Source organism: Dendrobates tinctorius, unplaced genomic scaffold (genome assembly GCF_039654945.1).
Source record: "Dendrobates tinctorius isolate UK_male_01 unplaced genomic scaffold, ASM3965494v1 ptg000044l, whole genome shotgun sequence".
NCBI lineage: Eukaryota > Metazoa > Chordata > Amphibia > Anura > Dendrobatidae > Dendrobates > Dendrobates tinctorius.
In genome coordinates this window covers 3,190,140-3,202,734 of record NW_027361712.1, presented here as the reverse complement: position 1 = coordinate 3,202,734, position 12,595 = coordinate 3,190,140, and the positions used below count along the sequence as shown (strand labels likewise).

The 12,595-nt window shown below is 42.3% G+C and overlaps 1 protein-coding gene across 3 annotated transcripts in view; it reads right to left on the bottom strand.

The window, feature by feature from the left end:
- LOC141089042 (spindle assembly abnormal protein 6 homolog) overlaps positions 1–12,595 on the bottom strand; it is a 134,085-nt gene that overhangs the window by 90,833 nt on the left and 30,657 nt on the right. For all 3 annotated transcript variants that reach the window (XM_073575311.1, XM_073575313.1, XM_073575312.1), the window contains exon 2: positions 2,874–2,934. In XM_073575311.1, the coding sequence (XP_073431412.1) occupies positions 2,874–2,934 (61 nt within the window). The remainder of the gene's footprint in view (positions 1–2,873; positions 2,935–12,595) is intronic.

Below are 12,595 nucleotides of genomic sequence, written 5' to 3'. Positions count from 1 at the left end.
ATTAGATACGCAGCTCAGCACACAGTATCACACAGAATAGTATTAGATACACGGCTCAGCAGACAGTATCACACAGAATAGGATTAGATGCACGGCTCAGCAGACAGTATCACACAGAATAGGATTAGATGCACGGCTCAGCAGACAGTATCACACAGAATAGTATTAGATACACGGCTCAGCAGACAGTATCACACAGATTAGGATTAGATGCACGGCTCAGCAGACAGTATCACACAGAATAGGATTAGATGCACGGCTCAGCAGACAGTATCACACAGAATAGGATTAGATGCACGGTTTTTATGTGCAATATCATCATTATAATTTGTTATAACTAAACACTGTTGGTTACTATGCCCAGGGAGAGCAGAATATCATGTTGTTAAAAGTGGGGAGCCCTTACCACGTGATCCCACTGGGTGGCATGGTGTGGATACTTCACGTTTCATCACATTCCCATGAACCAAATTATGATCTATGACGTATAGGTACATCACAAGTCGCCCCCCCCTCTTTTGTGCAGGCCCCGGCGCTGAGCCCGCAACTTTTCCAGCACATGACAGCTAATCTTATCAGCTGTCATGAGCCCCTAACCGCCACGGATAGACTCGTGATCCACATGCAACTGTTAAAATCTTAAATGCCACTGTCAATCTCAGACAGCAGCATTCAACTCATGCAAACCGGAAGCACATTAGCTCCGCTCATTGGCACCCCTGTCACAGGACCACGAGGCGCTGATAGGTTGGCATCATGTTTGCAGGAGACCCCTGTGGTTGTCACTGCCAAACTGCTATGAGCGCCGCCCCAGCAGATGAGTATTTTTGCTACACATAGCAGGGCTGCAGCCTTGCTTTGTGTAGCACAAGCAATCAGATGATCACAGCTTCAAGACTATTTCAGCATGTAAAAAAAAACAAAAAAAAAAAGGTTTTTGAAAAATAAAAAAAATATAAAAAGTTCACAACACCCCCATTTTGCCCCATTCAAAATAAAACAGTTAAAAAAAATTCAAAAATACACACATTATTTGGTATTGCCGTGTTCAGAAACGCCCGATCAAAATATAAAAATAACTAATTTGATCGGTAAACGGCGTAATGAGAGAAAAAAAATCAAAACGCAGGAATTCGTTTTTTTGGTCGACACAACATTTCAATAAAATGCAATTACAGGCGATCAAAACAATGCATTTTTTTCAAAATGAAGTCAATAAAAATGTCATTTTGCAAAAAATAGGCTCTCACCCAGCCCCAGATCCCAAAAAATGGAGATGCTATGGGTCTTGGAAAATGGTGCCTTTTTGTTTTTTGATAAATTTTGCATTTTATTTACCAGTTAAATAAAAAAAAAATCTATACATGTTTGGTATCTGTGAACTCATAATGACCAGGAGAATCATAATGGCAGGTCAGTTTTAGCATTTAGTGAGCATGGTAAAAAACACAATTGTGGTAATTAAAATAAAGTATATACAATGGGTATAAAGCCCTAATCTGTCTCAGAAGGCTGCAGTTATTTTATGTAGTATTCATATTCCTGCTAATTTACATTAATATAGTGTATAGCACCCGGTATGCTAATACATACTGGCAGATTAGGAGAACAAATTTTAGCACCAGCGTCTCCCCAACATGATTCACAGCGCTAGTGGCATCATCAGGGGATAGGGCATAGGAGATAGAAATAAAAGTTACATTTTATTATGGTATTCTAAGTGAGGGCTTATTTGGGTTCTGCCCGATTCGTAAATTAATTGTGGAATTGCAATTTTTCTTGGAATTTCACCGCACTTGGAATTTTTTTCCTGTTTTTCAGTACACAATATGGTAAAATAAATGGTGTTCAAAAGTATAACTCGTCCCACAAAAAACAAGCCCTCCCATGGCCATATTGACTGAAAAAAAAAAAAAGTTTTATGGCTCTGGGAAGAGGGGGAGCAAAAAACAAACACAAAAAAATGTAAAAACCTAAGGTGGTAATGGGGTTAATGCACAAAATGGCCAGTTGTTTCCATCTAGAACTTGACAGAATCATAGAATCATAGAGTTGGAAGGGACCTCCTGGGCCATCTGGTCCAACCCCCTGCTCAACGCAGGATTCGCTAAATCATCCTAGACAGATGTCTGTTCAGCCTCTTTTTGAAGACTTCTATTGAAGGAGAACTTATCACCTCTCATGGCAGACTGTTCCACTCATTGATCACTCTGTCAAAAAGTTTTTTCTAACATCTAATCTGTGTCTCCTCCCATTCAGTTTCATCCCATTGCTTCTAGTCTTTCCTTGTGCAAATGAGAATAAAGTTGATCCTTCTACAATGTGACAGCCCTTTAGATATTTGTAGACAGCTATTAAGTCTCCTCTCAGTCTTCTCTTTTGCAAGCTAAACATTCCCAAATCATGCAACCTTTCCTCATAAGACAGGGTTTGCAGACCGGTCACCATTCTGGTCGCTCTTTTCTAAACTTGCTCCAGTTTGTTGATTTTTTTTTTTAAAATGTGGTGCCCAAAACTGGACACAGTGTTCCAGATGAGGTCTGACCAAAGAGGAGTGGAGGGCAATAATGACTTCACGTGATCTAGATTGTATGCTTCTGTTAATAATCCTAGAATTGCATTTGCCTTTTTTGCTGCTGCATCACACTGTTGACTCATATTCAGTCTGTGATCTATTAGTATACCCAAGTCTTTTTCACATGAGCTGTTGCTTAGTCCTATGATGCTGGCACTGACAGCCTTGGGATCCCAAATAGGCTGACTAATACATTTCTTGGGCAATAGAAAGATACAACCATAAATATAAAGTGCAAAGCACAATTCTGATTATTAGGTAACAAAGTATACATTCTTGCAAACAGATGTGAACCTACCTTTTTATATACAGGCTTTGAAAAAGAATGTGTTTCTACAGTCAGTCTGACAGAGGATCGCCTGTGAGAAGACATTTGAAAATGATAAGATTACACACATTATCTACTGTATGTGTCCATATATAAAGTCTCTACCCAGAAGAAAAATAAATAAAAAATTTTAAAAATAGACTTCAAAAGATATTGTAAAAGGTTATTCATCTAAAATAAACTATGCATTTACATTAACCCCTTCACCCCCATTCAGTTTTCCTTTTCCAATTATTCCTTTTTTTATATATATATATATATATTCTCCTCCATCCATATAGCCGTTTGAGGGCTTATTATTTGATGAGTTGTACTTTGTTGTACTTTTGAATAGCATAATGCATTTTATCATGCCACTAACTGTAGAGTAGAAAAAATCCAAGTGCTTTAAAATTGCAAAAAAAAAATGCTATTTCACAATTGATTTATTAATTTACCATGTTTACTATATGATTAAACTGACCTGGGTATATGATTTTCCAAGTCAGTATGATTGCGAAGACACCAAACGTGTGTGTGTGTGTGTGTATGTATGTGTATACAGTATATATATATATATATATATTTTTTTTTTTAGGTTGTCAGTATGGCAGGTACTAATCTTATATGATCCGGATGCGCTGAAACTTCCACTCGGGGCGCTCTGTTCTTCTTGCATACTCAGTCCTCTTCCAGGACCCATCTCTGATAATACACTGTCACTTACTTCTGCTCTGCATTTCGTTATCCCTTTCCACTCGGTCTCACTTTAGACACCTGAGAAAGCGGCTCTGCTTACATTGGACCTAAAGTATTTTCTCAATGCACTCCAAGCCCTATCTGCCTGTCACTTTCCTTTCAATTCAGCCCCTCCCACTCTAGGCTAGTCCCAATCACATTAAAACTCACTGTCCCTAGTGTTAAACTACACACATTACTACCATCATTAACACAAGTCACAATTCACATTACAATCAATGTGGTCTTTTAATAAGGCCGGGATCACATATGTGAGAAACACGGCGGAGTCTTGCATGTTAATACCCGGCACTGCCGCCCGCACTCAGGAGCAGAATGTGCGGTTCCATGTATTGCTATGTAGCCACACGCTCCGATCCGAGAGCCGGCGGCAGTGCTGGGGATTAACACGCAAGACTCGTCCGAGTTTCTCGCATGTGTGATCCTGGCCTAATGCAGACTCTTTTTCACTTGTGACTCACTCATATCATTCAAAAAGGATGCCCTCTCCAGGCTCTATTTACCCTCCAGCTGGCATTGGACTGATCCTGCAATTATCTCCAGTGCTTTTGGATATACTCCTAATTCCATATCGACGCCATCGTTCGCCTGTAAAAAATTCTAAAATAATAAAATATATACCAACAATATCCATACCTGTCTGGCGACCAGTCACGTCCCATAGCGTAATCCATCCCAGGGGTTAATCAGTTTACAGCTGTAGCGCAGCTACTGTGACCTCTCCGACTGTAAACTACTGGGGAATGAATGGAAGCAGCGCGCACAGGCTCTGTGACGTCACCGCTAGTTACTGAGCTTGTCATATGAAGTTATAATGAGTGATTCACTTCTAAAATTTAAGAGGGGACAGGATGCCTTTCTTGAAAAGTAGAATGTTACAATGTTACAGAGAAAAGAGAAGAATTAGCTGAGTGTAAAGGAGGAAATTAACAATTGTAAGCACACAGTGCCATATAATTTGATGAGTGCAATATATTAAAGAGAATAAAAACTTTGATGGGAGGAGGAGTGCTTCTTCTAACAAGAGAAAGTGGGCGACCTCTAAACTAACTTCCAGCTGTGGTGTTTGAGACATTTAAATAAAAAAAAAAAAAACATTAAAATTAACGAATGTGAATCCAGGCTAAATCTTTCCCCATACTGTTTAATAAAAAGTGGAATAAAAAAAAAATCAAAAATTCAAATGTAAATAAAAATGATCTCTCTAAAAATGTAATCTTGTCCTGCAAAAAACAAGCCCCCATAGAGCTCAATCAGCAGAGAAATAATAAGGCTGTAGGTCTCAAAATATGGCGATGCAAAAACAATCCTGTTTTTTTTTTATAAAATTGTCTTTATTGTGTAAAAGCAGCAAAACATGAAAATGAGACATAAATCTTGTATCGCTGAAATGCCACTGACCCGAAGAAAAAAGTTGTCTAAAAGTTCTGCACGAGAAACAGCAAAATAATAAGTAAATAAAACGAATTCTTCACCTGCTGTTGATTTGTTCATTCTGTCTCTCAAAGATCGCAGTAAGGCTCGGCTCACATTTATTCTATGCTCTGCGCCGAGCGCTTACCCCGGAGTTTCTATGTAAATTTCTGAAATAAGTGACTCAGACGGAACCTCCAACATCTGTCCCATGATCCAGCAGGGTCCATTTTTACGTGTGTATAAAAGAGCGGTTGGCCCAAATTTTGTGCACTTCCTGAAAAGAAGGACAATGCTGAACAAATGCCAGAAGGAGTCCATAGTATCTCTGCTGCCTCATTATAGTGAATGATTCCCTAGGAGTTTCATCTAAATCATGTCACTCGAAGATTTAGATATACAATAAATTATATTGTGGTACCGTGTTAGCCAGGAAAATCAATGTGAATATTTTTCTGCCCAATGATGACAAAAATATTCCCAATAAAAGCTTCAATTCAATCCACAAAAAAAGCAAGTCGGCACTCAGGTCAGTTAATATACTTTACTGGTAACACAAAGGCTCTGGAAAAGCGCTATGGCTCCTCACCGTTCAAAACAAATCCAGCAATTTCTGCTCTCCCAAATGTCCCCCCTTCCACATGTCTGTCGGTACCCACTTAGTTTACGACATGTCTCCATGAAGCACAAGCTGGGCACAATGTACGGGCACTACAACAGCATATTTGCAATTTTCACGCAGCAACATCTACTGCTGTTTGTTTCTGGAAAACACCCATGGAGTAAAAATAGTCATTACACCTGCAGACAAATTCCTAAAGGGGTGTAATTTTAAAAATTGGAGTCACTTGATAGGGGATTCTGCCATTTCTGGCACTAAGCGGCTTTGAATATGGAGTCTGCAAACTATTCTAAGATAATTTGCTATCCAAACATCAAATAACGCTCTATACCTCCATAGATTCTCTGTGTGGTTAAACAGTACTGTACAGCCACATATGAGGAATTGACACATTCAGCAGAAAGTGCAAGACAAATTTTGGTACCATTTTTATTGATATCCTGTTGTGAAAATGTAAAATCTGGAGCTAACATTTTTTTGTGGTAATAATTTTTTTCTTCACCGTCCAATGCTATAAGGTTCTGTGACACACCTGTGTTGTCAATATGATCACTGCACCCTTAGGCCTGTTTCATACCTCTGTCGTCGGCGGTCAGTTGAAATCCGCCAAAGGATGAGAGCAACTGATCCTTGACGGACGGATGGCAGAGGAGTTGTTGAAGGAAGGATCCGCGGGAGAAGCGACGTGGCGTAATTTAAAGCGACCGCGAGTTGGATCGAGAAATTCTGGTAGTTGGAGCGAGATCATGGAGCGAGACCGGGAGGTGGAGCGAGACCGGGAGGTGGAGCGAGGTGGAGCGAGATCACGCGGGCGGGAACGTGAGGTGGGGAGAGAGAAATTTTAGCGGCTCCCGGAACGGCATTTATGGGTTACTGCTCAAAATAGCGGACCGTCAAAGCAAAAAAACATTGCAGGGTCCATCTCATCCGCCCGGGAGCCGCTAAAATCTTGGCGGATCTGTAAAAAAACAGGTGGTATGGACGACCGTCAGTCAAGATCCGCCAATAATGTAAGTCTATGGGGGAAAAAACGGATCCGCCCCTTTTTTGGTGGATCCGTTTTTTAAAAAACTTGGCGGATTTTGACTGACGGGAAAATACGGAAATGTGAAACAGGCCTTAGATGAATTCATTGAGGAGTGTAGTTTGCATAATGGGGTCACTTTTGGGAGGGTTCTGCTGATCTGCCACATCAGGGGCTCTGACAATGTGACATGGCATCCACAAACCATAAGGCTATGTGCGCACATTGCGGATTTGCTTGCAGAAATTTCTGCACGTTTTTGCATCTCTTGGCAGAAAACGCAGTGGAAAATCCAAACATTTTTATGCGTTTTTTCATGCGGATTTCTATGTGTTTTTGCAAATCCATACAGCTAAAGATATATATATATATATATTTTTTTTTTTTTTAAAGAGAATTGTGATGTCATTTCCTTGTTCAATGTCTTTTGCATTCTCCACTGAAGACCATAATGTCATTATATACCATGTTCAAATATAACGTTTACACACAAAAAAAACAAATGAAACTTCTTTTTAACATATTGTGGTACAGTAAAGGGTGTTTTACTGGATGGCAGTAACATTTCTCCCAGCAGATTAATGTTTGGCCAGGTTTTTCCCTAAAGACAGGACCTGCGATGATGTCATGGTCACGTGATCAGCCCATGTGATGTCTACCTCACCTGTGGGAGGGGTTATGGGCTATGTAATGGAGGCTGGTATTTGGCACATGGTGAGTGTGTGTCTGGAAGTTACAGGAACTTGGCTGGACTTAGCCTGAACTTGTACACAGGATCCCCGTGCTGCAGGACTATAGCAGCAAGACTCAACAACCCTGGGAATGGCACCTGGCGGATGCCGCAGGACCTGGCAGCCGCTTAGTTAAGCCCGTCCCGTGCAAGGGGTGAGTCTGGGACCAGTGGTTCTCCAAGCTGGAGTACATTTATGTTTTTCTCTTATTTTCTGTTAACCTGCTGTTTGCAAAGTAACATTAAACCACTGAAATTAGACTTTAAGCCTGTGTGTTGCCTCATTACTGCAGCCCCGCCATTACCTACCAGAGCGAATCCCTACAATATTTAAAGACCTTGAAGGGGGCATACAGAGTAGAATTTCAATATTTACAGATGACACTAAACTCTGCAGGGTAATCAATACAGAGGAGGACAATTTTATATTACAGGAGGATTTATGTAAACTAGAAGCTTGGGCTGATAAATGGCAAATGAGCTTTAATGGAGATAAATGTAAGGTCATGCACTTGGGTAGAATGAACAAGATGTATAATTATGTGCTTAATTGTAAAACACTAGGCAAAACTGTCACTGAAAAAGACCTGGGTGTATGGGTGGATGACAAACTCACATTTAGGCCATGTGCATACGTTGCGGATTGTGCTGCGGATCGGCAGCGTTTCAAGCTCTGCGGGTCTGCAGCAGATTTCGCTGCTCTGTACAGTACCATTGTTTTCAATGGTAAACTGAAAAACGCTGTGCACATGCTGCGGATTTTTCCATGCGGATTTGCTGTGGGTTCAAATCCGCAGCATGTCAATTCTTTGTGCGGAATCCACAGCGGTTTCACACCTTCTCCATTGTAAAGGTGTGAAACCGCAGGCTAATCCGCAGGTCTTTTTCCAAATCCGCACAGAAAAATCTGCAGCACCTAAAACTACGTGTGTGGATCACCCCCCCCCCCCCATGGGGGGCCGTGGGATACTCGGAGCAGGGCCCGGTGGATTTCAATGGGAGTTGTCACAGCGGCGTTGACCCGGTCTGTGGCCCTGGGCGTCCATTGTAAAAGGGAGTTGAGTGAATGGATGATAATTAAAGTTTATGAGTGGACGATTCGTGACGCCACCTGTGGTGTTCGGCAATGAAGATGTTAAGCCGATGCTGCAGACAGATCCTCTGGGACAGATGGTGTGGTGCAGCAATGATGTTGTGGCCCTCCACAGGTAGGGCCGTAGTCCCAGAGCAGTGTAGATGAAGATGTAGTGAGGAGAGGAGAATGGTGTGATGTTAAGCACAGAGCTGTAGCAGTGCTGAGTTGGTTGGCGCAGGAAAAAGCAGAGGACACAAGGGCATGTAGTTCCAAAGCTTTACTCACAGTCTGTTGAGCATGCAGATGCCCGCATCCGTGCCCTGTCCTCCAGGTCAGGAGCTCAGTCAACCTCCAGGCAAGATGAAGTACTCCGTTCCAACACTCTGCCAACAAATGTGCCTTTTCTGAAGTCTCCTCACTAGCGCTTATATTTGAGGTACTCACAGTACTGAGTTACACTGAAGTTCCTCCTTTCAGATGTTCTTTAGAACTCTACTTGTCTGGCAGACAGCTGTAGCCTGCTTCGGGGACTCTTTGCTACAAAGTCCCAGCTCACTTATGTTGCTGTTGTGCCCCACAAGTCTTGCGTGGGAATAAAGTGGTGACAACTTCTATTCCTCTGGTGTCTACTGCAGGACCATTAGTATCCATACAACCTCGGGGACCGGACCCCGGCATGCGCTTAGAACTTGAGGAAGGGCTCTGCTCTAACCCTGGTCCTTAGTTCTCTTCTTCTCCTTACGTTCCGTACAAATCTTTCTTTCTTATGGTGGATCAGGCTTTCTATATCTCTTCCCCGTGCCAGCAGCCTCAGGTCACTGAAGACTGCTGCAGCCTCAGGTCACTGAAGACTGCTGCAGCACCTCCTTCAATCCATCCCTATCAGGGGATCTTCTCTCACAGACTCCTAAGTCAGACTCCTGACTGACTCTCAGTCAGACTACACTGACTCAGTCCTAATCTTCTCCCGCTCTTTTGGTGCAGACTGAGCTCCACCCACCTCCCAGCACTCTTCATGTTCCAAGCAGGGAGCCACCAAAGGTGCTTTGCTACACTACTATGTTGTGTGGGATGCAGGTGTTGGAGTGTGGTCAGGTGTCTCCACCTTACCTGAATGGTGGGGTACCACACCTCAGGAGGAGGTGCAGTACCTCTGTGGTGACTGAACCCTCAGGGGCGCCACATGTGCACATAGCCTTAGTGGCCAGTGTCAGGCAGCTGCTGCAAAAGCAAATAAAATAATGGGATGCATTAAAAGAGGCATAGATGCTCATGAGGAGAACATAATTTTACCTCTATATAAGTCACTAGTGCGACCACACTTAGAATACTGTGTACAGTTCTGGTCTCCGGTGTATAAGAAAGACATAGCTGAACTGGAGCGGGTGCAGAGAAGAGCGACCAAGGTTATTAGGGAACTAGGGGGTCTGCAATACCAAGACAGGTTATTACACTTGGGGTTATTTAGTTTGGAGAATCGAAGGCTTAGGGGTGATCTTATTACAATGTATAAATATATGCGGGGACAGTACAAAGACCTTTCTAATGATCTTTTTACTCTTAGACCTGTGACGGGTACAAGGGGGCATCCTCTACATCTGGAGGAAAGAAGGTTTAAGCATAATCACAGGCGCGGATTCTTTACTGTAAGAGCAGTGAGACTATGGAACTCTCTGACGTATGATGTTGTAATGAGTGATTCCCTAATAACATTTAAGAAGGGGCTGGATGCCTTTCTTGAAAAGTAGAATGTTACAGAGAAAAGAGATGAATTAGCTGAGTATAGAGGAGAAAATGAACAATTGTAAGCACACAGTGCCATATAATTTAATGATTGCAACATATTAAAGAGAATAAAAACTTTGATGTGAGGAGGAGTGCTTCTTCTAACAAGAGAACGTGGCCGACCTCAAAACTAACTTCCAGCTTTATTGTTTTAGACATTTAAAAAAAAACAAAAAAAACCCACATTAAAAACATTGAATGTGAATCCAGGCTAAATCTTTCCCCTTTGTTTTCACTATATGTATGAATTACCACTGGTTTTGTTGCACAAATATGTAGGCTTTATTCCCACACTGAAGATCTGTATAAGTATTCCTTAGCTTTATTGCCAGTCAGTGTTACAGAAACCATCCACTAATTTTCAAGAATGCATACCATAGCCAAACAAGTCTCACTAATAATGCAAAGGCTTTTGTCCATTTCGCTGACAATATATGTCAGAGGGGTTTTCCACTTTTGTTAAGTAATGGCATATTCACTAGGTTATGACGTCACTAATATTGGAGTGGGGGGCAGTAAAAGAAAGAACAGTGTGCTGATATAGCAGTGTCCCCTTCACTGCAAGCAGGCACCTAGGCCAGAGCAGAGGGACCACATTACAGTGCCGATCCCAGTACATTTCACATTGGAGATTCAATGCATTTTTTTGTCTGTGTAGAAAATGTTATTTTACCTGTAATTACCACGTTTAAAAAGCATGTGAAGATAACGAGGCAATTCACAGTAAAAGCGCATAATTTTACTTACTATCCAATGCATGAAGCCACCAAATTGCTCAGTTTTGTATACAGGAAAATGAGGCTTTCATGGAGCGCTAAGAGGCCTCTATTGTACATCTGTATGCATGTAATTTCATAAAGAGGCTTCTACAGATTTCACACATCTCCCAGCACAACAAAAAAACATAGCTGCTTCATCAAACTCCAAAAGTGCAAGCTTCTCGCATCTATCTGGCTGGATTACATCTGAATAACTTTCAGGTCAGGTCCACACAGCACCCGATCTTCATCAGTGTGCGCCTACCAGCATCAGCAGATTCTGTAGTACGCAAAGAAAAATGGATGTTAAGTAGTTCCAGGCAGTGAAAAACGGACTGTACCAACAGGCCAGTCTCCTGTCTTAATAACCGATCCATGGAACTGCATGGGTCATTTGATCAGTGACTAGTATCAAAACATGACATGTCTCCGCTTTTTTAATTTTTTTTTGTTACAGACACTTGTTCCACAAAAAATTGTGATAAGCCTTAAAATATAACGGTACATGTTCCCTCCATGAAAAAAAGCGCATGAGAGAATCAAGTGTGAATTGGGCCTTACGGTGTCTTAGTATTCTGCAAGGTTAACCCCTTTCTGACATTGGACGTACTATTCCGTCCATGTGCCCTGGAACTTAATGCCCATGGACGGAATAGTATGTCATAGGTGGAGGGAGCGTGGCTGATAGTGGCCGGGTGTCAGCTGATTCTCCTAGCTGACACCCGGAACTAAGTGCCAGATCACAGACCGCTCCCAACATTTTAACCCCTGTAACCCTGAGATCAAACATGATCGCAGCGTTCCGGAGCCGGGAGAGGGGCTGACAGCCACTTTGGCTTAGGATCACAGACCCCGAGGCATGACGCGGGGTCTCGATCGCTGCCATGGAGACTCGATGTCGGACGACATTCGGGTCTCCAGAACGAAGAGACTTCCTGTCACGCGCAGTGCATGTCAGGAAGTTTCTCAGGTTAGTGCATAGAAGCTGCAGCGTTGACACTTTCTATAGCATGCAGATCTGAAGGCTTAGGAGTAGTGATAAGCGAACGTGCTCGGATAACGAGATATCTTGGGCATGCCCAGATAAAATATTCAAGTCTCTGCAGCTGCATGTTTTGCTCCAGCCGCCTCCCATGTGCAGTGCTGGCTCACATACATTGATGATATTTTGATTTTGTGGGATGGGACTGTGCGTGAGCTCGAGGAATTTATGATATACTTCAATGACAATCCATTAAACATCCGTCTGACTTACTCTGTACTTTCTACCAAAATTGACATTCTGAACGTCACCATGAGGCTGTGTACACACGTAGCCTTTTTTTGCGCTTTCACGCGTTTTTTAACGTGTGATTTTGCCGCGATAACGCAAAAAAAAAAGCATCTCATGCAAACCTATGGCATTCCACACATGCTGTGCTAATGCTGCGTTTTTTTCCACAGTGGAATCGCATCGCGGAAAAATACGCAGCAGGCTCAATCTTTGAGCGGAATCGCGGATGGTACTCAGGGTCTGGAGGAGAGGAGATTCTCTTCCAGGCTCTGGG